The 26,069-nt window shown below is 40.5% G+C and overlaps 1 protein-coding gene across 3 annotated transcripts in view; it reads right to left on the bottom strand.

The window, feature by feature from the left end:
- Positions 1-700: 700 nt before the first annotated feature.
- The window catches only part of LOC311531404 (uncharacterized protein), a 44,530-nt gene continuing 19,161 nt past the window's right edge, over positions 701-26,069 (bottom strand). Inside the window, exons 2-4 of one of the 3 annotated variants that reach the window (XR_014714214.1) lie at positions 12,850-12,981; positions 12,147-12,214; positions 701-1,945 (exon numbers count right to left, since the gene is read on the bottom strand). Coding sequence is in view for 1 of the 3 variants with exons in the window: in XM_084648749.1 (XP_084504875.1) it covers positions 13,748-13,940 (193 nt within the window). In the remaining 2 variants the exon portion in view is untranslated. Of the gene's footprint in view, positions 1,946-12,146; positions 12,215-12,849; positions 12,982-13,717; positions 13,941-26,069 lie in introns of those variants that run through there. The other 2 variants (XR_014714215.1, XM_084648749.1) reach the window with 2 other exon arrangements.

Genomic DNA, 26,069 nt, shown 5'->3' with positions numbered 1-26,069 from the left:
GGATTCACATCATCCTCTTGAAATCTCTTTGACTTTCCTCCTCATCTCCAAAAGAGTTTCAGTAATCTAACTATGAAGCAGAAACATTGCGACATGGATTTAGGTGTCCAAACATACAACACAAATAATAAATAGTCAAAGACATAGCTGAAGCAAATAGCTCAGAAGCAGCCTTTTGGTTGAAATATATTTGAATAAAGTATTCAAACAATTGTGAACAAAGAGCAAATGGATACAAATCAAAGGATATTTATGGAAGACTTACAAACAGAATAATATAGAGTTACATTTATTAAATAAAATGACCTACTGTGAATAGTTTACCCAGCTCTAGTTGGCAAGAGTTTAATTACAGGTGAGGTAGCTTGGATAAAACAAACAATTCATGTTTTCCAGCACATTTTTAGTAGCAATACTATTTATTGACTAAAAGTAAAGAAACTAACTCCGTGTAATTCCTGCATTACCCAAATCTTAAATGTTTGGAATCAAATAGAGAAAGACAGAGATCGGGGAGAGGGAAGGTCATTTAAATAGATTAACTCCTGTATTTGATGTTCCTGATTTTATATGCGAAGCTTTCAGGAGGAATTTGAGGAGATGGGAAGAAAAGCTTAGTAGACTCAATTCCTGACCCAATTTTCTATTCCCAAAAAGGATGTTTTAAATATCTACAAGAGGCAGATTTCAGTAAAATTATACTAGGGTAGAATTTAGTTCATTGTGTTTTGTGAGACAATGAGATGGATTAATTAATAGCATTGATCCTTTGACCAACTTTCTTTCAGAAGACATGGTCATATATAATTTTTGTGGGTATCATTTATTGATTTGTTTACTCTTTGGCTTCTAATTCAGCTCTGGCAAAACACAATGTCCAGTTATTCAGTTTTGGTTAACTATTTATTTATTTGGCATACGCTTAGTTACAAGCCTCTTTTGGCTACGCTTATAGAGTTTATAACTTTCACAGAGATCAAATATGATTCTCACAGGTATTGCAAGCTTGCATCAGGTATGACCAGAATTATATCTGAGGCTGCACAGAAGTTAGAAGTTTCACTGACATAACCATGAGCGCTTGTTATCACCCTGAGCTCCACATTTTGGGTCTCATTCAAATTACATGTTCCAACAGTATACACTAGGAAGTTTGTCAGTCACAAGCTTTTTTGGTATAGTCCTCATGGGGCTTATTACTTTCTGGAGATCCACTGTAGTTTTCACTCCCCTTTGACTCCTTCCATTACTCTTTATATTCAAAAGAGGGAAGGTTCTGAAAATGGGTAGGCAAACTTGATGTCTCTATCTTAGGGTAGCATGGGGGTCAGTCTCCCCCTCCTCTAGTAACATTTGCAGATTTTATTGAAAACGATACAACATAGATCATTTTAACCATATTTTAAATCTAGTGTATCCTGAGCAACAGTAGTCAAGTCCCCTGTCCTTAGAAGTCAGAATCAGCTACCTGAGCTTCTTCTGGCCTCTGTCAAGGCTGATTGTTTCCATTCGACATTTGGTGGCGGATTCTAAATCTTGAAGAGCCCTAATCTTGCAGGATTTGTATGGAAGTCAGATATTTTTCACCGCCTCTCATCTCTTTACTTTAGCCCTGACTTTCCCTTTAAAAACAAAAGGTATGGCTGAGTCAAAGAAGTGATTTTAACATGGGGAATGGCATTTCCTTGTGCCCCTCCTTGCTGCGAGGAAAGAGCAGCGGGAAAGTTCTGTTGCTGATTTCTCCACATGGGTGGGTGTGTCTCTGAAGAGTCTCCAGTTGGCCTCCAGGAGGAGAGAGGGGTGAAGATTCTGATGGCATCGCTTTTTCTTGTAGAGGGTGGGAGGTTTGCAAAATTACAGCTGAGACCTGTCTTTCCAGTACAAAGGGCCGATTATACCACTGCATGTCATGTGTGTGCACGTGCGACTCTCTGAAGATCCACCGCTGGAGGAGAAAAAGCCATAGCATCCATTATGTAAGTGGGTCCCACTAAGATAAGGCAGCTGCTGGGAGCAGGCAAGGCCTTGATGTCCTGGACAGCATGCTATATTCAAACAGGGATGTCATATTTATTGTTAAACATTCATTTCCTTTAGTCCACTGCAGCAACAATAAGAGTCTTCTTTATTCATGGATATGTTGCTTCCAGAGATTAGCCTGTATACTTTACCCTATGGTACAGGAGTTGCCATGTGATTTACTCATTCCAAAAGATTATTATAGCAAATCCTTCCACTTAAAGGCTCAGAGTACAAAATTCGAGCTGCTCTAAATATCCATGCACTTCACTGAAGAAAATAAATGGTAAATTTTGTAATCATTCTTTCTTAGATCTGTCATAATTTCAGGCAGCATAAATTGAACCTTTCTTTTAATGAAGTAACATGATTATTAGTACACAGTATCACAGAATAATGATAAGTAATAGAAACAAATTGGATTATAGTAATGGAATACATAAATCATTCCTTACATCTGTTCCCAAAGCAACTGTGGGATAAGTTATTGCAGAAAAGGCTGTTCAACCCAGCAGAGGCTGCGCTTGCCTCCTCCTCTGACCAATTCCTTTGTTTTTGTATGGTTAATTAATGAAATTGCAAGGTTACTTGGGAAACCCCTGTCATGCCTGGAGGGGAGATGTTATACTGCCAGGGAAGTTTTAGCATGATTTTATTGAAGAATATGAAATAAGAGAATCTCTTTTTCCCACATGAATATGTTAGCTTCCCAAACAGGAAAATATAATTTTCTTCTGCGCAGAGACTGAAAAGTAATTCATATAAATCTAAGTCTATTCACATTATTTTTTGAAGCAAGGGGCTTGATTCTGGTTTGGCTGCTTTGCACTGCTGAGGCAGAGAAAAAGCTGTCCTAAAAGGGTAGCAAAGGAATCCCTCCTGTCACAGCAGCCTAACTTCAGACTTCTATTTCTGAAAATCTTGGCCTTAAACGCCTCCTTATGTGGCAAGTGGAAAGCAGCCGTTAGCCCACTCACTGTATTTTAATTGTAAATACATCAGCACTGTGACCCTAATCTTTCAGCAGAAACATACTTATATTCGTCAAAGGTAAGAAAATGATAATTATGGTTTCAGCTAATGAAGTGTTTCGGCAGCCTTTTTTGCTTGTAAACAAGAACGAGGTTCCTTAAACTAACAAAAGATGTTCAAGGGTAGCTACAATATGTGGCCAGCTATTAACTGAGACACCAGGCCAAATTAATCCATTTGCAACTTCTTCTGCCTTTGAGATCACAGGTGAAGAAGTGTGCTAATGATTATTTGTGTACCCTACTCAAGTACCTTAAAAACCTGAGTCTTGAGCCCAACCCTTCAGAACAGTAGGGCTGTGTCTACACTAAGGTATATTTTCGGTAAACATTTCCCATGGTTGCTACCAATGATGATCCTCCACTGATAGAAGCAATAGTGGGAGACCTAAGACATGGCAGCCCTAAGACACTGGTGAAGTTTGCACTGGTGGGAAATTTCTGCCAAAAACCCTAGTGTAGACAAGGCTTGGGAAGCCTGCAGTGGCTTTCAACCTTTCCTATGGTCTGACGAGGAATCTCAAGTCTGACCTCTTTCAGTGAATTTTAGATAAAGGAAACACAGTGGATCTAATTTACCTCAACTTCAGCAAGGCTTTTGATACAGTTCCATATGGGGAATTATTAGCGAAGTTGGAAAAGATGGGGATCAATATGAAAATTGAAAGGTGGACAAGGAACTGGTTAAAGGGGAGACTACAACGAGTCATACTGAAAGGTGAACTGTCAGGCTGGAGAGAGGTTACTAGTGGAGTTCCTCAGGGATCGGTTTTGGGACCAATCTTATTTAATTTTTCTATTACTGACCTTGGCACAAAAAGTGGGAATGTGCTAATAAAGTTTGTGGATGACACAAAGCTGGGAGGTACTGCCAATACAGAGAAGGACACGGAAATCATACAGGAAGATCTGGATGACCTTGTAAACTGGAGTAATAGTAATAGGATGAAATTTAATAGTGAAAAGTGCAAGGTCATGCATTTAGGGATTAATAACAAGAATTTTTGTTATAAGCTGGGAACACATCACTTGGAAGTAACAGAGAAGGAGAAGGACCTCGGAATATTGGTTGATCACAGGATGACTATGAGTCACCAATGTGATTTGGCCGTGAAAAAAGCTAATGTGGTCTTGGGATGCAACAGGCGAGGTATTTCCAGTAGAGATAAGGAGGTGTTAGTACTGTTATACAAGGCACTGGTGAGACCTCATCTGGAATACTGTGTGCAGTTCTAGTCTCCCATGTTTAAGAAGGATGAATTCACACTGGAACAGGTTCAGAGAAGGGCTACTAGGATGATCCAAGGAATGGAAAACCTGTCTTATGAAAGGAGACTCAAAGAGCTTGGCTTGTTTAGCCTAAGCTAAAGAAGGCTGAGGGGAGATATGATTGCTCTCTATAAATATATCAGAGGGATAAATACCAGGAAGGGAGAGGAATTATTTAAGCTCAGTACCAATGTGGACACAAGAACAAATCTGATCATTGGGAAGTTTAGACTTGAAATTAGATGAAGGTTTCTAACCATCAGAGGAGTGAAGTTCTGGAATAGCCTTCCAAGAGGAGCAGTGGGAGCAAAAGACACATTTGACTTCAAGACTAAACTTGATAAGTTTTTGGAGGGGATGGTATGATGGGATAGCCTAGTTTTGGGAATTAATTGATCTTTGACTATTTGCGGTAAATATGCCCAATGGCCTGTGATGGGATGTTAAATGGGGTGGGATCTGAGTTACTACAGAGAATTCTTTCCTGGGTGTCTGGCTGGTGAGTCTTGCCCACATGCTCAGGGTTTAGCTGATTGCCATAATTGGGGTCAGGAATGAATTTTCCTCCAGGGCAGATTGGCAGAGACCATGGGGTTTTTTTGCCTTCCTATGCAGCGTGGGGCACAGATCACTTACTGGAGGATTCTCTGCATCTTGAAGTCTTTAAACCATGATTTAAGGACATCAATAGCTCAGACATAGGTTAGGGGTTTGTTACAGGAGTGGGTGGGCGAGACTCTGTGGCCTGCGTTGTGCAGGAGGTCAGACTAGACAATCATAATGGTCCCTTCTAACCTTAAAGTTTATGATTCTATGAATTTGCTATTTTCAGTCTTTACCAATTTTGTTACAAAAGTGTAAGTTTTTCAGCAGTTTAGGGGGGGGCAGTTTCTTAAGTGGATGGAATGACATTAATAATATACTAGGAACAGCACCTGGTCTTTCGATAGCGTGTAACAAAAATATGGTGGAACTTTTGATCTGCTTTTCTTCCTTTGTACTCAACTATATATTACAGAGTAACTGGATCAGTCCATAATCTTGAAGGTTGTATATGCTGTGAAGGACATTGGTCTGTTCCTCACTAACTTATGAATTCTATATGTGGCCTGGTTATGGGTTAGTTGCTGCATTTTGAGTTTTTGGAATGTTTGCCATACGCATACAGTGGTTTAGTCTAGAAACAGGGCTGTGAGGAAGCTAACAGAATGGCAACGCAGTAGCTCTAGATTAACAACCTCCCAGTAAACATGTTGGGGGGCGGTAGGGGGTCATTAAGACAAGGCCCAAGCTGTTAGCTGGGAAGATGTCACCTCCAGGCTCCAGCAGTTACAGGGACTTGTTTTGTCAATGCTGGAAACCAAAAGATTAAAAGGACACTAAAAAGTTAAAACATCACACTCTAGAGAGAGAGGAAGCAATTCTCAAATTGCTGTTCATGGACAAGGGACTGACACAGTGACACACTCTGTGGGAGACTCTGAAGAAAGAAAACCTGCCTGGCCCACCACCACAGAGTGGTAGGAATTAGGTAAAATATTGTGACACTAAGACCCACCCCTGTACACACTATTGTAATAATCTTTGTACAAAATATGCCTTGTGAGGTCTCATTTGACAACTAATAACTCACTGATTATTAATATTCTTGTCTGATCTATGTATATGATGGATATTAAGAGTTATAAATATATACTGGAATTATAACTAAAGTGTGTATAAACCAAGTATGTCGAGGGAGTGGTTAAACAGTTCCATCCTAAACACAGGTACGTGTGTGTTTATCTCAACTTACATATAAGCAGTAAACAGACATATCAAGCTAACAAGAGGTAGAGGCAAACCTCACTAACAAGTAGGGGGAAAGACAGCATGGCATTTACATACAGCAGGAGAGAGAAGCTTGGACTGGGTTTTACTTTGCAGAAGAATCCTTTTCAAAGGTTTACTGGTCTATAAAGACAGACTGGCTGAACCTCAAATGATAAGCAATTGAAACAACTGAGTGTATACAATATTACTATATTAAAGTGTATAGACATATCTTTTCTGTAAGCTAGTGACACACTGAATTAATATCATTGTGAAATGTATGCATTAACTTAACCCTTTATATAAGGAATTATAGATACTTATATTAGGCTGTACAAGAGGGAATGTCACAGCTATCTACCTGTCTCCTATTTCAATTAAGCATGGTGGAATCAAACAACAGAAGTCCTATATACAGAAATCATACGGGGGATGGGAAGGCCACAGGAGGGGGAAGAACAGCAAAAGGTCATCCTGCCCCTTGAAACAAAGTTCACTGAACTTTGGAAGATATAAGCAAGGGCAGAAGCCATCTTTGGCATCCATCACTAGGAAGATAAGAGACAAGAACAGAATAAAGGTGAGAAACATGCTTAGGCAAAGAGTTTTTGCCAAAAAATAAAAGGGAAGCCAGCATCTTGAACTTTTGTGGAAGGTCCTGGCTGAAGGAAAGTCAGCCATGGCTGGGCAGAAGGACAGGTGAGAAGCCATTTTGAAAAAAAGCCTGTAGCCTGCTAGATTAAGTTTTAGACTTTTAGAAGCATATTTTGTCTTATTTTACTTATAGCTCTTTCTATCTTAATTCCTTATATGTGAACTCACTTAATGCTATGTCTGTTTTGTTAAATTTATTTCATTTTTACCATAAATCAACTGAGTGTTGTGTTTAAAGGGGCAGGGTATATTTACCACCACTTCAGTTAATAAGCCATGATGTGTTTTTGTGTCTTTAGAGGAAAACACACACCATATTATATCTCTGAGCTATCAAGGAGAGGGCTGGACATTGTGGAACACACGGTTTGGGAAAAGTCAGGACTGGGAGTGTGTTGGGGGTCACCCTCCAAGTGGTAACCAAGGCTACTGGAAGCCAGAGATGGGAGGTGGGGTTGCAGCCAGGCTGCTGGAGTCTCTGAACTGGCCTGTCTAGCACATAGCTATACAGGATGTGACTTGCATGTTAGCTGGCTAGTTTTTGAGCAACCCAGGTGGGATCTACAGGAGCAAAGCATTGTAAGGAACTCATGATTACAGGGATAGCAGTGACACAATCCCTCACTGGTTTGGATTGCACCTCAGAATATGACATATATACACACACCCCTTTAATTGTGTTAAAACCCTTTTTCTCTTGCCCCTTGTGGAGAGGCAATGGAATCACTGCATGTCCACTACATAGCTGGAGCAGTCTCTGTGGTGTGGGAAGAGATGGATTAGAGGATCTGTGTTCTGACCTTTTCTGCTCAGCCCTATCCTATCTCCAAGCCTCCCAACAACTGGTAAAGTAAAAAGCTCTTGCAGAGTTGCATTCTGTGCTATACAGGGGGTGTTCACCATTCCCATGGCCATCCCAAATCCTGCCACCCCTTTTGATTCCATTGCAAGAGGGGCCTCTGTAGGACAGGGTATTCTTCAGTTTTACCAAGAATTCTTCATGTTTATACAGTACATAACCCAGGTTAAGTCTGTTCAAATTATGGCTCACAGTGGTTACAAACTGAGTAAAGCAAAGACACAATGACAGAATTTCTTTCTGGTTGATATTAACAGAGTTAATGCCAGTGGAAAGATCCAGCCATAATAGGTGATATTTTCTAGAAGAATGACTAAGCACATTTTATGAGGCAACACGATGTAAACACCCTAATCTTTTGCATTTTGACTGAGTCATCACCAGCAATTAGAAAAGGTTATTCTTAGGAATACAGTAATTGGCAGAAATAAGTGAGTCAGTGTTCTCATAGATAATGACTGTGTCAAACCTTTTGTCATGCACATGCTATATTGGACATAAGCAGCATTCTCTTCCTGTTAGAGAGCAAAACTGACAGAGAACTTTGCAAAATGGTGGAGTGACTTTTGCTTTTTGGCACCAGCATCAACGTCATGTTCTTGCTGAACTGAATGGGAAATCATTTTCCCATCTGATGAAAATTTGAGATTTCAAAATTTTTCCTGTTCTACACTGGGACAAACCTGAGACTTTTTGAAATTTGTGTATGAAAACAAGACTGCAAGTGAGAACAAGCACATACTGCCTCAGAATAGCCAAGAGTCTGCTGGTCAGGGCACTGAAGTAATCTGAAGACCCAAGTTCAAATCCCTGCTCTACCTGAGTCAGAACATCAGTCTTCAAAGTCATCTACCAGCATCTTTCAAGGGCACTAAAACCATTTTGCCCCCCAAATTTTGTTACTTTTCTTTTTAGGAAAAGTTATTCTTCTCCTTCTCACTCCCTGCTCTGATTTCCCTATCAAATATCACAGAGCTCCTTTTCTTTAATTTCATTTTTACAAGTCAATTATGCCTGGTAAATTTCATCAAACAATGACAATTAGAGAAAAGACTACATGTTTTGCAAGTGGTAATACATACTGTATCACAGGAAACCTTACAAACCAAAGCCTCACAGCTTTGTATGGCAGTTAAAGCGCCCGTGGAACTTGTGGTAAGGTTACAGATTTACCCTGGCAAACTGGATAAAATTCCCCTCCCAGAACTGTTATGCGGCATCAGGGATGGCCTGAAGGATAAAATCCCAGACAAATGAACTGTGGTGGCAGCGGTAAAGATGAGTGTAGCATCAGGGGGCAGGTAGAAATGAAATGGCTGAAGGGGCCAGAAGGCTTAGTTAAAAGATTACAGACCTCTCCACCCAGTCTCAGCTACAATGAGCTCATCCACCCAAAGGAAAAACTCACTGAAGTTCATCCAGCTCCTATCTGTGACACAAGCATGTCAGGGTTAGATGGTGGGCAGAAATGGCTTGGGTAATATTTTGTGCAGTCCACAAAATTCAACCAAGCATATTGCATGAAGAGATCACCCCTCCCCCGCTCCTCAAGAAATGGCCTTTTTCATAATAGAAAGCTCTCTCAATTTGAGGTTAAAATGTTCCACTTTTTTGGAAGAATGTCCATGATACATTTTTAACTGAAATTTTTATTTAAAAAAGTGGGCCTTTGTAAACAATTCATTTTAACTAACAGCTGGATTTTCAGTAAGGAAGATTTTCAAACTATCTCAATACAAATTATGGTAAATGTTTTGTTAAAAAAGTATCATGGAAACTTTAGTAAAAACAGGCAATATGTCCATTTTGAATCCTGCAAAATGGAAAACCATGAAACTGAAAATGTTAATGAAATTTTTCCTGTTTTTTGATCAGCTATAATAATCAGCTAAACTGCTCAAGATAGTTAAGACCAAAGCAGACTGTGAAGAACTTCAAAAAGATCTCACAAAACTAAGTGATTGGGCAACAAAATGGCAAATGAAATTTAATGTGGATAAATGTAAAGTAATGCACGTTGGAAAAAATAACTATTAAACCATTAAAGATTAAAGAGGCTAAAACTTTTCAGCTTGGAAAAGAGGAGACTAAGGGGGGAGATGATAGAGGTATATAAAATCATGAGTGGTGTAGAGAAAGTGAATAAAGAAAAGTTATTTGCTTGTTGCCATAATATAAGAACTCGGGGCCACCAAATGAAATTAATGAGTAGCAGGTTTAAAACAAATAAAAGGAAGTTCTTCATACAGCACACAGTCAACTTGTGGAACTCCTTTCCTGAAGAGGTTGTGAAGGCTAGGACTATAACAGGATTTAAAAGAGAACTGGATAAATTCATGGAGGTTAAGTCCATTAATGGCTGTTAGCCAGGATGGGTAAGGAATGGTGTCCTTAGCCTCTGTTTGTCAGAGGGTGAAGATGGATGGCAGGATGGACATCACTAGATTATTACCTGTTAGGTTCACTCCCTCTGGGGCACCTGGCATTGGCCACTGTCTGTAGACAGGATACTGGACTAGATGGACTCTTGGTCTGATCCAGTATGGCCTTTCTGATGTTCTTAATGCAGAAGAGTGGGATGGGGACTGGGTGGAGCCTGGCACATCAGGCAGCGTATGCTGTGTTGGGTATGCACTTGTGATAGTTTACTCTCTCCCTTGGAGCAGTGGGGAAAACAAGAGGGAGACTTATTGCCCAGCGTTTTCCAGGCTCAGTGGAACAATTCTCTGCCCCTTACTCTGTGTTATGTTCACAACGTCCACGGAGAAAAGTTAGATAAGAACAAATATTCTTTGTGGAAGGTTGCAATGCAACAACTTTATTTCTTTGAATTCAGACTGGTAACATACAAGAGCCAAAAATCAGAGAGAAAGAAAACAGTCTGCTCTAAGGCAGTCAAACAACTCACCCTGGCTCAGATTGCAATCTAATAGTCTAGTCAATTGATTGTTGGATCCTTTAGGATGAAATATGCTACAAAAAGGTAAAATATTATTCTGTGGAAGTGAATTTTGGAGACGCTAACATTGGTAAGAGAAAATAGTGCCTTCAACAAGAAGTTTCATATAGAATTTTCAAATGCATATTGTTGGAAAGGAGGAAGAAACTGACTGATGGATAATGTTATACTGCCAGCCACGAACAATGCTTGCAGAGATGCTAGACAGTCACTGTTTACATGGATCCATATAAACTATGAAAGAATGTTGAAAATCCAAAAGAGAACTGGCAGTTCAATATATATATATAATAAGAGTGTTGCACAGGATCCAGCAAACAATTGTTTATTTACTTAAAGATTGCTCATCACAGAATCATTTTGTAAGGTAAGACCTGCAAACCTTACTCATGTGCGTAGCCTTCTGGAAATCAATAGGGCTAGTCAATGTAAGAACTACTCACATGAGTAACGGATGCAGGAGCACGGCTGAGGTACTAAATCAGTGAAGATATGGCTTGCTGCAGAAAGTACCATGAAAGAGCTGGAGTGAGGAATAACGGAGGCAAAGGAAGGTTGTGGTGCTTCAGGTGCTTAAGAGTATGGCTACAAGAAAAGGCTTTATAAGAGTTCTTAGAATTATATCCAGGATATGAAAAAGGTAAATGCTCAGACACATTTGAAACTAAAATAAATTCAGAACTCCAGAGATGCGTATTGTTATAATTCATGTTTCCTACTTACAGTACAATGTATGCATATTTCCTATAGACAAGGCCTGGGGGAAGACTGAATTCAAATGAGGTATGCCATAGCTCAGCTGTCTGAGTCAGCCTGATTATACTTTCATATATTCAAGAAGATTTACAAATGGATTGTGTGCTTTTTATTTGGAAAATGTCCTTGTCTACATGACAATCAGCAAATTCAAAACTATAGTCCTTTCAAGGACACTTGTCCTGTGCACAGGAAGGTGGGAAAATATTGATAACGAGTTAAAAATCTTTCTGGCTCCCAACAGATGGAAACAAAGGGCAAGATGGAGGCTTTCTAGTTCCACAGCTAAATATTAAGTATTTCTTTTATTGGCTTTGAAAAATCAATTCAGTCATGAATACACAAGTATGACCACAAATTTCCTACTCTATATATCCTGCGACTGGCTCCTTATTCTCTCCAAAAATACAATTCAGTGTCTATTTGTGGCTTTCACCTTTTGGCAACATTCTGGGTCTCCCTCCCTTCAGCTGCCTCGGGGCAACAGTAGGATTTCTCTGTAGCCTTTTTTTTTATTTAAAGTGAATTTTGTAATGTGGTATTACACCACCGTGGGTTCAGCTCTGGTGGCTACAATTTCAAGCTTAACAGAGTGAAAGTCACCTCTCTTACATGCTTCAGATTTATAGTCTCTCAGAACACATAAAGACCAAAGGTAGTGACCACACATACATTTAAAAGTACAAGATCTAGTCTGTTTTAGAAGTTTTATTAAAGTTACAAATATCTAAGCATATTGAAATTCTATAAAGACCTATGCACAAGTTACAAATGTGGTTATACTCACATCCTTAACAGCAGCATCAGGGACCGATGGGTCTCATGGATTGATCATCAGTAGAGGGATGGTTCCTGCTGGAGTTTCCCACAGGGAGCTCAATTTTTCTAATTTAGGCACCCTCTTTTTATAATGCAATTATGACTATACTTCACTAGTATTTACATACATCGTGCACCCTGTGGCTAGGGCATGTGTTATACCCAGTAGTCACATTTTTATCTTATAAGCAAAAAATTACTTACTCTTAATTTTTTGCAGTATCTCCCATTGGTACATCTTTTCCCATAATCTGGTTAGTCTTTGGTCACTTGCTAATATCAGCATTTCTTAACTCCAAGGCCCAAAATTGCTAAGCTAAAATCTTGCAGGCATTGTGTTTCAGCCCTACTTACTTAGATATCTAATACACGATTATTCCTTCTACATACTGATCAATCTTATACTTCTATTATACTTCTGCAACATACATGATTATATATGGCATAACATTTAATTATAACACAAGAAATGAACTAAAATAATTGGCTACATCTCCATCCATATGCCCTACCCCGCAGAGTCTTAAATCACTGCACTCTGTCCTGTGTCAGCCTTCTCACTGATCCACCTAATCTATATAATCTTTTTCAACCCCTGCCAGAAAGTGTTGATTTCTCTCTTCCTATTTTTAAAAAAACAAGTTTTACTCTTATGTGCACCTCTGTCTTACCTTATTTGTTGATCTAGTCACTGTGGTGGTATATGGGGTACTCCACATCTTTGTCCAGGAAGGTGCTCCGATAGTTTGGCTGGGTCTACTTGGGTCGAGCTATCATCCACTGCCTCATTATCTCTGCTCTGTCTGCAGGAGTATGGAAGCAAGGGTTAATAAGTGACTAGAGAGCCAAAACAGCTGTTTTTTTTACACTACACATGATATGGCTGATATGTAGAAAAGGAGAAAGAGAAAAGTAGTCATGGGAGTGTAGGGTAAAAGATTGGACACTGCCTGTTGCCCTGGTGCATAGGGAGAAAGGATTTATTCCACTGGAAAGGAGAGCATTTATACCCAAGAAAGGAGAGGAATATTTTGGTTTATTGGCTACTCCTACTGGACAAGTAGAGTCCATCATGTAACATTCACTGGTAGGACATTCCATGTGTTGAGAAGGGCTAAAGTTTGGCTAATATTCTAGCCAAAAGCAGGTAATGATTGCTTTTGTATGCTAAGAAGTGCACTGATATATATGTTAGTACTGATATGTTCACAGAATCCTGTGGATTTTTAGTAATATCTTCAAGAACAAAGAACCCCCAAAACATTAGAAGCCCAATTTTCTTCCAGAAGGTCTGCCATTGCTGGCAGTCTCCCCTGAGTTCACTTTACAAGCTGAGCTGGTTTTTTGGACAGAGTCCACACAAACATAAGGCTGATGATGCTTTTAGGTTGTTAACCAATCCCTTTCTTTAGAAGCAGTGACATCGATACTAAAAAAAAGGTTGATCTTTCCAACTACTGCTTTATCTGTAACCTTTCAGCAACAGAAGGTAATTGACAAAATGGCTGCTGCCCAATGAACAGCTGTCAACAAGGAGATCTTCTCATTCATGGTTTGAACCTTGCCCATCTAATTGAAACACTCCTTGTCTGGGTCTTCAGTGGTTGTTGCATCTGGAGCAAATGCAGGACGTGTTTCACTGTTTCTTTTGGTGGAGATTTTAGTGATGTCATTACAGCTCAAGTTCAGAAGAGTTTGAAATGTTTCAAACCAACATGGTGCTTCATTTGTTTTCACATTCATGGGTCTAGACCACTCACTCCTGGGAAAAAAACAAACATGGATGATCAGGGTCTTAGTGCTGCTTTGAATTTGATCATGTTCTAAATATGTCCATAATTATTTATAGTGACCCTTATTTTTAAGAGATAAATCTGTGATCCAAAGTGATATGTAAGGTGGTATAAAATAGGTGGCCCCCTTATACTAACTACATCCATGTCAAGCTGAAACTTGTGTTGTCTCACTGCTTTGTTTAGCCAATTAAACAAGTCCTTTTTGCACCCTGTGTGGGTTTTTCTGAATTGAGTACTAGTCTGCCTTCTTTTCCCTATATAAGGGAACAAAACTGACAAGACAAAGGATTTCTAAGATATCACAATGATGCCGAGAGAATTTTAAAGTCCTATATAGAGTGCTTTTTCTTCCTTTATTGCTCTTCACAACACCAAAAGAAAATACACTTCAAAAATACTGTACACACCAAACATTGCATACACTAGAGACAGTCCTACAGTCTATAGTTCCTTAACTCATACCCTATGTGTGACATTGCACTCCATATGTTTTACAGACATATGCTTATGAGTGTAAGTATAAAGTAACTGAAATATGCTTTATGCAAAAGGTCTCTTGTAAGATATTGTTACAAAGCTTATAATCTACTGAGTGTGTTCATCCTATTTGTACGAATGTATCATTCTCGTATCTGAAGCTAGAAATATGAAGTATTACTCTGAAGTCCTATTGTAACTATGCAAAGTGTGGGCCATGAATGGTGGCTTGGAATCTTGATGGCTCCCATTAACTGGGACAATTGGTTGCGAATGGCTCTGTTTACTCCCAAACCTTCCTAGGTATGTGCAGTTTCAGCCCTGAAAGAATGGAGAATAAGGTCTTACAGTGACATGTGATCATGTCACCTGGTACTGGAATCCATCTTAAACTTGTGCTTTTCCATTTAGAAGGAGGGGTGGGGACCCAGAGAGACAAAAGATTCCCGCCTTCTGCCAAAGCTATAAAAGGGGGTTGAACAGAACAAGGGGGCTGCCAGTCATGAGAAATCCCCTAGTTACCACCTGAACTGGGACTAACAAGAACTGTATCGGGGAAAGGATTGGGCCCAGACTAAGGAATCTAGTCTGTGAAAGAAGCTTATTGGAACGTCTCTGAGGGTGAGATTTACCTGTATGCAGTTTCTTAAATGTATTAGGCTTAGACTTGCGTGTTTTGTTTTATTTTGTTTGGTAACTTACTTTGTTCTGTCTGTTATTACTTGAAACCACTTAAATCCTACTTTTTATACTTAATAAAATCACTTGTGTTTATTAACCCAGAGTTCTTGATTAATACCTGGGGGAGCAAACAGTTGTGCATCTCTCTCTATCAGTGTTATAGAGGGCAGACAATTTATGAGTTTACCCTGTATAAGCTTTATGCAGAGTAAGACAGATTTATTTGGGGTTTGGATCCCATTGGGAGCTGGGTGTCTGGGTTCTGGAGACAGGAATACCTGCTGAGTGGTTTTCAGTTAAAGCCTGCAGCTTTGGGGGTGTGGACCAGACCTGGGTCTGTGTTGCAGCAGACTAGTGTGTCTGGCTAAACAAGACAGGGTTCTGAAGTCCCAAGCTAGCAGTGGAAAATGGGCTCAGAGGTAGTTTCAGCACATCAGGTGGCAGTCCCAAGGGGGTCTCTGTGACCGAACCCGTCACACGATGTTTTCCCTATAAAGAACTGCACTGTGGGAATCATCTCTCTACTTTTACTTCACCCACATGGGTACAGCAGAGCCCTAATAGGGAACAGAAAAAAAATCCAACTGAATTTGTAAAGAAGGACACTTCTCCAAGTGGTCAATGAGGAAATCTACAGGGGCTGCCACTGCTGGCAAAGCATTAGCTTGCTTGGTCAGTGCAACCTATGCCATCCCATCCACCACTGACTTGATGAACTCAGATAAATTCTGTGCGATTACAGTGGGGGCCTCTTCAGATTAAAACGGTTCTGACCTGGACTTCACCACTTGAAATCAAACAATCCCACTAGGGTTATCTAGAATGCATTAGCTGGGGGGAAAATCTCTATCACCCATTGTCTCCTGCTTTCTAGTGACCATCACTTGGACTACTGTTCCAGTTAGTCCAAAGAGTAAATTAAAAAATTTAGCCACAGACTTTGAGGCGCTATTAAACTTTTTCATTATTTCTGCCTGTTTGTTGTTTTATATACTCTAAGGCCTTGTCTAAACTAGAAAGGGTTTTTTGGGATAGGTATACCAACAAACCCTTCTAGTGGAGGCCAGTTTATACCAGCAAGAGTTCTGTTCCTGGCATAGCTCAGACCAGTTCAAAATAAGTTATATCAGCAAAAGGACTTTTTTGATGGTGTAAGTGCATATACAATGGGGCTTGTGCTGGCATAGCTATGTTGGTCAGGAATGCGTTCCCCCCACACCCCTCCTAACCAACCGAACACTGCTATCAAAACTTTTAAGTTTACACCAGGCAGAAGTGAAGAGCTCTGAAGTGTTTGTGTGAAGGATGCTAAAAGAGTGCAAAAACAAACTTTGCAATGAATAATGGGCAGCACTGGGAAAAAATCAGGGGTTAAGTATACAAATCTCCATAATGTTAAGTGTTCACGCTGTCTGATTTTAATCTCAGCTGATCTATATTAAGACGGTCCAATTGAAGTAAGATGAACAGCCTGCTGTCACAGGGCACACCACTAGACAGGCACCGCCTGCTACTCTGGGAATTAGCTCAAGACTGACACCCCGGCATCCAGTTTGCACACCATCACTCCATCCACTCGCAGCTCCTCTTAAAGCCTCAGGAACCATAGTGTCCTCTTTGTGGTTCAGCCCTCAAGACATGTCTCTGTCCAGGAGAGTTTAACACCTCAATAGTCCTAGGAAGTTTTCTTGCTCACTGCCATTCACCCAGTGGTTGATAGCGTAAACCAGGCCCCTCACTCTCTTCTCTGGGTTCCAGTCCAGGAACTCTCAGCTCAGAGGTCTGGGCCTGCTCTCTCTCTCTGGACTCAGTGCTCTATCCTTGGGCTTCTTCCTATCATCAGTTCCCCTTTTCTTTCTGGGGCTACCAGTTCCCAAAGTCTCCTCCCCTCATCCCAGAGAGTATCTGTATTTTTCATTCATTACTCCCTTTCTCCTAGAAGTGTCTGCTTTTTCCCAGCAACCCTGTAGCCATTCAGCTCCTGGGCTTTATAGGCCCCACCTATTCCTGTGCAGCTGAGCCTCCTTAATCAACTGTCTAATGGGTTAATTGGCTCATCTGGCCTGCATTAAACCCTGCAGGGTGAATGTGGGGTAGTCACCCCATCACACCTGCCAAAATGCAAAGGTTATGTGTGCCAAACATTTAAGCAGGGGACCTATGGCTGGGACACATTCTAGATGAATGATGCATACTAATTGTCAACCTGGAGAGAACCTTGATTGAACCGTCAGCCAAGATTTGCAAAGCTAACAGCACTGGTGCTAACTGCCAAATTTCTCACAATAAACCCAAACTGTGTCCTCATTATTTTATATTCAACATTTTGAAACTTATTTTTTAAACAGAAGAATATATAGTCAAAACACCTCAAGTTGTTATATAGTGAATTTCTAAGCTAAGTAGTATTGGACTAGGTCTGTACTTAGGCAGGAATTCTTCAGGTCAGTGGTTTTCAACCTGTGGTCTATGGACCCTTGGGGGTCTGCAGACTATATCTAAGATTTCCAAAGGGGTTTTCACCTCCATTCAAAAAAATTTTGGGGTCCACAAATGACTAAAGGTTGAAAACTACTGCTCTAGGGAAAACATAGATATTAGAATGAGTGGTGTTTGTAACAAACAGCCTCTGAATCAGCAACCAAGATCCATTATAAAGCTCTGTTTTACCTTCACTATATTTTTGGCTTGCCAGATTGGCATGGACTAAAAATTACCATATTTACTCTGAAGACAAAGAAGAACATTTCCACAAAGTACAAAGAAAAGTCAAACTGTATGAATCATTTAACAATTACCCTGATATGAAATTGAGTTTTTTCTAACATTTCTTTATCTTCCCCCAGCTCCTAAATAGCTTGTTACTTCCTCGTCAAGCTTAAATCTCCTTACAAAATTATATGTTGGCAGGGGTGCTGGAACAATGTTTATAACAGGGGTGCTGAGAGCCACTGAACTAAACTGTAAATCCTGTATATAATGGAAACCATTTCAAGCCTGGGGGTGCAGCAGCATCCCCCACATCCCTAGTTCCAGCACCTATGTATGTTAGCTACATTTGAAGAAAATATATTAGAGTTATGCAAAGCTATTAGTGAGTTCTCTTGCAGATAGTTTGGGGGTCAGTCCTGCCCACACTGATGTCAATGAGAGGTATGCGTGTATGCAGGTGTATATATATGCACATACATACACACACTCATATTCACAATCCCACTGATTTATTTGGAGCAGTATCCATTACTCTGGACCATATCCTCATTTGCAGTTAAGGGGCATTCAGAGCAGGTGAGAAGGGGTATGTTCTCCTTTCTGAACATCAGGGAAGATCTGGACCCTGATTTAACTGGGAATTGGTCCTGCTTCGAGCAGGGGGTTGGACTAGATGACCTTCTGGGGTCCCTTCCAACCCTGATATTCTATGATTCTATGATTCTATGTATGTGGGACATGTTGCTGTCTATTGGGTGGCTGAAGCTTAGAAAGAATATATAGATTACAACTCCAGTGAGCTCTTTGGCTCAGTTGGTGGAGCTCTGTATTTTTAAAGTTAGAGAACCAGGGTTCTAGTCCCAAAGGTGATAGTTTGACCATTAGTTTAGGTTATAATAGAATCATTATAAGGCTCCAACCCACTCAAACAACAAAACTTCTGTCTTCAGAATCAAATTGACAATGAGAATGTGTTCTGAAAACTTTAATTACACCAAATAATTACTGTGGAACAGAGGGCCTAGGTGACTTGCCAAAGATTACACAAGAAGCTTGTGACATAGCTGGGAACAGAACTCTGATGAAATAGACCCACAGTATACCTCATTCAAATTAGTTCAAATCTCTGTACTTAGTTTGGGTAGGCCAACTATAAAATGGGCTAATTGTGCACTCCCATCATTGTCGAGTGTTTTGAGATCTAGAGATGAAAAACCAGTATATTACTACAAAGTATTGGCCCAGACCACTCCCTTTAGATCTGTGAACAATGTAGCTATCTATGACCTTATTTATAAAACCCAAGCACTTAAAAGCAACTAACTGAACAGCTAAGGACCCCATCAACCTCATACTGCCATCACAACAGGCATATTATTATTTCCAAGTACAAAGAAATATGTATTTCATCCTAACAAAATCTCTTTAGCATTGACTCAAAATAAAAATGGGTGCAGGGTATTGTGGGATACCTGCACACTTCTGGGGGAGTTGTGGAGATTTGGGATCAAATGCCCACAATTCCTTCTGTCCTATTCCATAATCAACCACTCTCGTACGCCATTTACGAGCTCACAGCTGCAAACATGGATATGACAGAGAAAGACTCTGTTCTCTTCCCTGTCATAAGGACACCATACGAACCTCTTGTACTTGCAGGCTGTGCACTCAGACAGACAACAGAGGGTGATGTGACAATGACTATAGAGCTATTATATAACAGCTATTCATGGAGCAACTACATGCAGTGGAGCAGCAATTTTGAGCCAATCCAATAAACCCCAACTGGTGGGACTGAATATGATGCAAACCTGAGACAATCAGCAGCGGCTCCAGATCTTTCAGATGCAGAAGCCCACATCCCTGGAGTTGTGTACTGAGGTCACCACTGTCCTGCAGCACAGAAACTCCGGGATGAGCACTGCCCTTACGGTGGAGAAATGAGTGGTGCTTGCCATGTGGAAGCTTGCAACCCCAGATTGCTATCGGTTAGTGGGAAATCAATTTGGTTTTGGAAAATCAACAGTGGGGGCAGTTGTAAGGCGAGAAAGCATGTCCTGTTGCACAAACAGGTCAGACTAAGCGATGTACAGGAAATACCAGATGGGTTCACAGAGCTGGGTTTCTCTAACTGTGCTGGGGTGATGGACGGCACACATGTCCTCTTTCTGTGCCCCTCCCCATACCACCACCTAACCACCGAATAGTTATGCAGGGCAGGCCTTGGTAGATCGCCATGAATGCTTTACTGCTGTGGTAGGCACTCTGCGGCACACCTCTTCTCACAGCTCCCATTGGCCGGGAACGGCGAACCATGGCCACTGGGAGCTGCGGGGGGACCGTGCCTGCAGACGGTCAACATCAGCAAAATGTCTCGCAGCCCGCAATCAGATTGCCCTGATGGGCCACATGTGGCCTGTGGGCCACAGGTTGCCCACCACTGCTTTACTACCGTCACCTTTGGATGGCCTGCAAGAGTCCACAGTGCCAGGATCTTTAGAAATTCAGGACTTGTTGATAATCTGACAGGAAGGTCTTTCTTCCCTTGGGCTGCCCAAGGTTTCTGTGCTAATCCTGATTCTGCCTACCCTTTGTTTCCCTGGCTCATGAAGCCATGCAATGGTAAGCTGGACAAAGGCAAGGAAAGGTCTAACTAAGCACCAGTACACTTGCAAAAGGAATGGAGTGTGCCTTTTGAAAACTGAAGGGCAGGTGGAAATGCCTGATAGCAAGGCTATACCTCAACAAGGAAACTGTTCTTACAGTTATTGCTGCATGCTGTGTGTTGCATAATATTTGTGAGAGCAAGGTGAGAGAGTTGCCTGGCTGAATGAGATGCTTGCCAGCCAGGGCAGGTAGGCTGCCGATTTTGAACAGCCTGAAATTAGCACGGTTACCACCACTGACATTGCTAGTGCTTTTCAGGTGAGAGAAGCTTTAAACAGCAAGTGTTAGCCTGACACTGTTTGTTTTTGAATACTATTACATAACCGCAGATGTATTGTAGGCAATGCCTGAATACATTAATTTTTATAGATGTACAAAAACCTTTGTGGATGAATTAAGTCTTTTCTAGCCCTTGAGGTAGCATCATAATTCCACTGATCACAGCAAACATGCATAAACTTATGCACAGCTTGTACTTTATTTACAACACAACAGCACTATATATGCAGAGGGCAACATGCAGTATAAGAGGGCTAGAGGCTGCCCCAGGAAATATGCAGCCAGCGTCTTTTCCAGGAAGATTTCCTCACCACCCCTCCAGAGGTGATGGTGAAACAGTGCCTGTGAAACTAATTCAGGCCCTTCCCTTTTGTGCATGTATTACACAGACTTTAATTACACGATCACATACTGTTTTCCCCCATAGGACCCCGTCTCATTCAGTGCACAGAAAAGATAGTGCTCAATTATTGACCAGCCATTCAATGACCATTTTCTTCTCATTGTTCAATGTATGGCCCCAGGCCTTCTTTACTGCACACTATTCAAACCCTGCTCTGAAGACAGAATTATTCATTACCTCACAGGCTTTTCCAGAGTGCACATCTATATTGTACCTGAGTGCTTCAAAAATATTAATCAATGTATTTTCATAGCACCCGGTGAATTAAAGCAGTGCTGTTATTCCCATTTCACAGATGGGTAACTGAGGCACAGAGAAATTAAGGTCAAGGGTATTCACTACTTTTGGGTGCCCAACTGAAACACCTAGAACCTGATTTTTCAAAGCACTTAGCATTATATAGCACTTTATACATTCAAATCATAGCTGCCATTGATTTCAGCTTCAGCTGTGAGTGCTCAGAACTTCTGCAAATCAGACCCCAGCACCTCAAGTCCCCATAAATAAGGAACACACAATTAGTGACCACCTGTAAAAAAGGTTTAAGTGATTTGCATAGTATCACATAGGAATTCTGTTAAGGTTACCCAGGAAACCTTAATTTTGGTATTTCCTAACTTCTGAATACTTGACCAAATTTATTTTCTTTTAATTTTTGTTTAATATATGTATATGGTTGAGTTCACAAAGTTTGTAAAGCACTTCTGGATCCTTCAGGATGAAAGGTATTACATCAATGTAAGGGCAATGTATATTAATTATAATTACTGAGAAGATTCAGGTATTCTCTAACAGATGTTATACTGCACTGCTTTATAACTTCTGAATTATTTACTAATCCCTTCACTGACAGAGAGAAAATATTTTTTTCAGAGAAAGTGTTTAATTTGTTTGATTCACTCAGCTATAAATTAATCTACAGAGTATTGTATTTGCTTTCAATTCTGAGAGTAGAATTATTGATAGAATAAGGTATTTAATTGTGTGAAAAACAAACAGTTTTGGTCCATAGACAAAATATTGACTATTGTGCAGAAATTTAGTCTTAAATGTGATAAACATCCATTATACATTATCTTACTAAGTGCATACACTGTATATATCTCAAATTCTTTCACTCTGAAAAATGAAGAAAAAAATACTCAATTGCAAAATTACTAGTTCAATTTTCAAAGATGATTGATTCTTCTATTCTATTTATTCTTGTCGCCTCTTTGTATGAGGTTTTCCTCACTGGTGAATGAGGATTGTGAATTTACTTTTTAGGCGTCCCTCCCTTCCCCCACACCTCCAAACTCGGTAATTCATTTCCCCATATATTATTGCTTCACAACAGGTCCTTCCCCAGCACATTAAAAGCAAAAATACTATCTCTTGGGGGAACAACATTGCCACAGTATTTTTTTTCTTTTTTTAAATATGGAAGTTATAAGACATATTAATCAATTATTTTGTAAAACAAAATTAATGTTGTAACTAGTCAGGATCCTTCATTTAGTTCACTGTCCTTGCCTAAACTGTATCTAGAAGTACTACAGTCATGGGTAACTTAGGCCATGTCTAAACTACTAACCTTGGTTGACAAGTTACGTTGGCATAAAGCTGCCACTGTTAGTATATTACTTGGTCGTGTGCATACTTGGCTTCTTCTGTCTGTACTGCATGTACTCCCAGGAATACTAGTGTTGATGCACAGTACCGTACACCATGAGTAGATATCCCCAGTGTGCAACCCGTCGTTGTCCAGTGTGCTGTCTTTTGGGAAGTTGTGACAACGCATGGTGGGGCAGAAACGAGTGGCACAGGGATGGACTGGGAACAAGGGGTCAACTTCCCAGTGTGCCACTGTCTCGATCCCATAATGTCTATATCCCATAATTTTCACAACTTTTTAAAAAATCCTGTGAACCGGCATGGCCCTCCTCACTATCCACCATCTCTGACAGAAGCCTGCACAGCTCTGTGCTCTTGTCATAAGTTTTGCAAGCAGAGGACTCATGATAGTCTAGTGTTTGCAGAGCAATAAGAACAACCAGATCAGCAGGGGACAGGACAATTTCTTGGAGGACAGATTGCTGTAGGACATAGTAAGAATCAATTCAAGGTTGGTGGTGGTGTTAACGAGCATCTGCAGATGGTGGAGCACTGCTTCTCATAATGCAGGTTTGGGAGGACGAGCAGTGGCTTCAGAACTTTTCGAAGCACAAGGCCACATTCCTGGATCTGTATATTGAGCTCACTCCTGCCTTCAGTACAGGGACACAAGACTGAGAGCCGCACTGATAGTGGAGAAATGAGCGGCAATCACACTGTGGAAACTTTCAACACTGGATTGCTACTAGTAAGAAATCATTTTGGAATTGGAAAATCCGCACAGGGGCCATTGTCATGCAACTATACAGGGCCATTAATTGTCTCCTGCTACACAGGGCTGTGACTCTCAGCAATGTGCAAGATGGATTTGCAGCGATGGGGTTCCCAAACTGCAGTGGAGCAATAGGCAGCATGCATATCACTATTTTGGCACCAGACTACCACAGAGTACATAAACAGAAAGGGCTACTTTTCTATGGTTATGATGGATCACCAGGGATACTACATTGACATCAGTGTGGACTGGTCAGGGAAAGTGCATGACACTTACATCTTTAAGAACACAGGGCTGTTCAGAAAGCTATAAGCAGGGACTTTCTTTCCCAGCTGGTCTATTACCACTGGTGATGTTGAAATGTCAGTAGCATTCCTGGGGGACCCAGCCTAGCCACAGCTCATGAAGCTGTACACTGGCCACCTTGACAGCACGAAAAAAAGATTCAGCTACCAGCTCAGCAGGTGCAGAATGACAGCTGAATGTGCTTTTGGTAGATTGAAGGGACACTGCCATTCACTCACAAGATTGGATCTCAGTGAGAAAGATATCTGACTGGTTATAGCTTCCTGCTGTGTCCTGCATAATATCTGTAAAGCAAAGTGGAAAAAGTCGCCACTGGGGTGGAAGGCAGAGTTGGTGAAGCTGTCTGCTGAGTTTGAACAGGGAGATGCAAGGGCTATTAGAAGAGCTTAATGCAGAGCTATACAACTCAGGGAGGCTTTAAAAGGGCACTTTAAGAGTGAGACTCAGTAATGCATTGTGGCATACTGTGAGCTACCTAGCCCTGCTGTTTTAGGGAGGAAATATATGGTGCTTGGTGCACATCTGTGAATATAACACTGTGAATACACCTATTAATTTTACAGTGCTTACTGTACATTTTATGATTATTGCACTGTGTGTCATTGATCCTATGAGTTGTGTCACACTGTAGAGTTACAAGTATGTGGTCAGTTTCAGAGCTGCTAGGCACTCTGCAGCATATCTTGTGAACTAATAAAGAATAGAATTTTATTCAGTAACAAAGTAAAAAGTGAAAAGAGAAATCTCTGCAATTTAAAAGCAAATACATACAAAACTAAATTAATGGAACAGAACATTCACGTCCATTTTAGCTACACATAAAGCAACCGTGGTTTCACATGTATGTGTACGGGAAGCTGTGGTTGTCCTTAATGTTCCCTGGGGTGGCGTGGTAGGGATGCAACTCCTGATCCACATGTGGAATGTTGAGGGTAGGGAATATAGGGAGGTGTTATAATGGAGTTCTCCATGGACTGCAAAGGCTGGCAAATCCATGATTATTGAACCCTGTGTTGTCAGGTCCACAAGAGCCTGCAGCATCTGTGTTTGCTCCTGGAGAAACCCCCTGTTGGTCCCAGTGTATTAGAGATAAGGTGGGTGAGGTAATATCTTTTACTGGACCAACTTCTGTTAGTAAGAGAGAAGCTTTTAAGCTACACAGACCCTAAAAAGAGCTCTGTGTAGCTTGAAAGCTGGCCTCTTTCACCAACAGAAGTTGGTCCAATAAAAGATATTATCTCATCCACTTTCTCTCTAAAAGTAGATGTCGTTTTTCTAATTGATCAGGAGAGCGACTGACAGATTAACCAGACTTCATTTGCCCTGAGTTTCTTCGCTCACAGGTGGCAATGAGTGTTGTTTAGCAAATGGGGTTTTCTGTTGATTCCCTCGTTCCTTGTTCAGTTGGAAACAGATGGAATTTGATTTTCTAACAATAACTATGGGCTTAGAATAACAACTCTTACATTTCCATCTGAGGAGAGGGAAAGGAACAGCTAAAAATCCCACACAAACACTCCAGCCATCTGGACAAAGCGTGGAAATAATACTTCTATCTAGCTCGGCTTTTATGCCCATCACTGTGGTCTCACTCAAGGCATATTTTGGCTCTATGGTTCTACAAAACATATATAGAGAAGATCAAAATTTGATATTTATAAAGCACAAGTTTTCTATAAATACAGAAAATATTAATAAACCTGATGGTTCTCCAAACCTTACAGATGCAGCCAAAAAAAAAAGAGACATCTGTTGGTACAATGAGAAACCTTATATGTAAAAACATAGCTCAAGTAATTAGTTTTACAAACTGAGACAATTACTGATGCAGATCTGCAAAACTAGCTTCAAAGTAATCTTTTTGTTTAAGCAATGTAGAGGTAGAATTTACATCACATAGCCATAGAAAAGGAGGAAAAAAAAGTGGTCCCCCCTCATTTTGCAGCTAGGACTGAATAGGAGAATGCTGTAGCAAACTCTCATATTCCTAAGATTTTGTTACTTTGACAAAAAATAGTTTCGCTTTTTATAGCATTTCACCTTAATATCTGAGTGTTTTGCAAACATTAATTAAGGCTAACAATTGCTCTTTGAAGTAATTACTATCACAACTATGATAAAGTAGAGCAGCAGTCACCTGCAGGAGAATCTTGAAAAATGACACCATAAAAATCTCTTGGGGGAACGGAGACATGACATCCA

Source organism: Lepidochelys olivacea, assembly GCF_965140295.1.
Source record: "Lepidochelys olivacea isolate rLepOli2 genome assembly, chromosome: 1".
NCBI classification, from domain to species: domain Eukaryota; kingdom Metazoa; phylum Chordata; order Testudines; family Cheloniidae; genus Lepidochelys; species Lepidochelys olivacea.
This window is presented reverse-complemented; position numbering and strand designations above follow the sequence as displayed.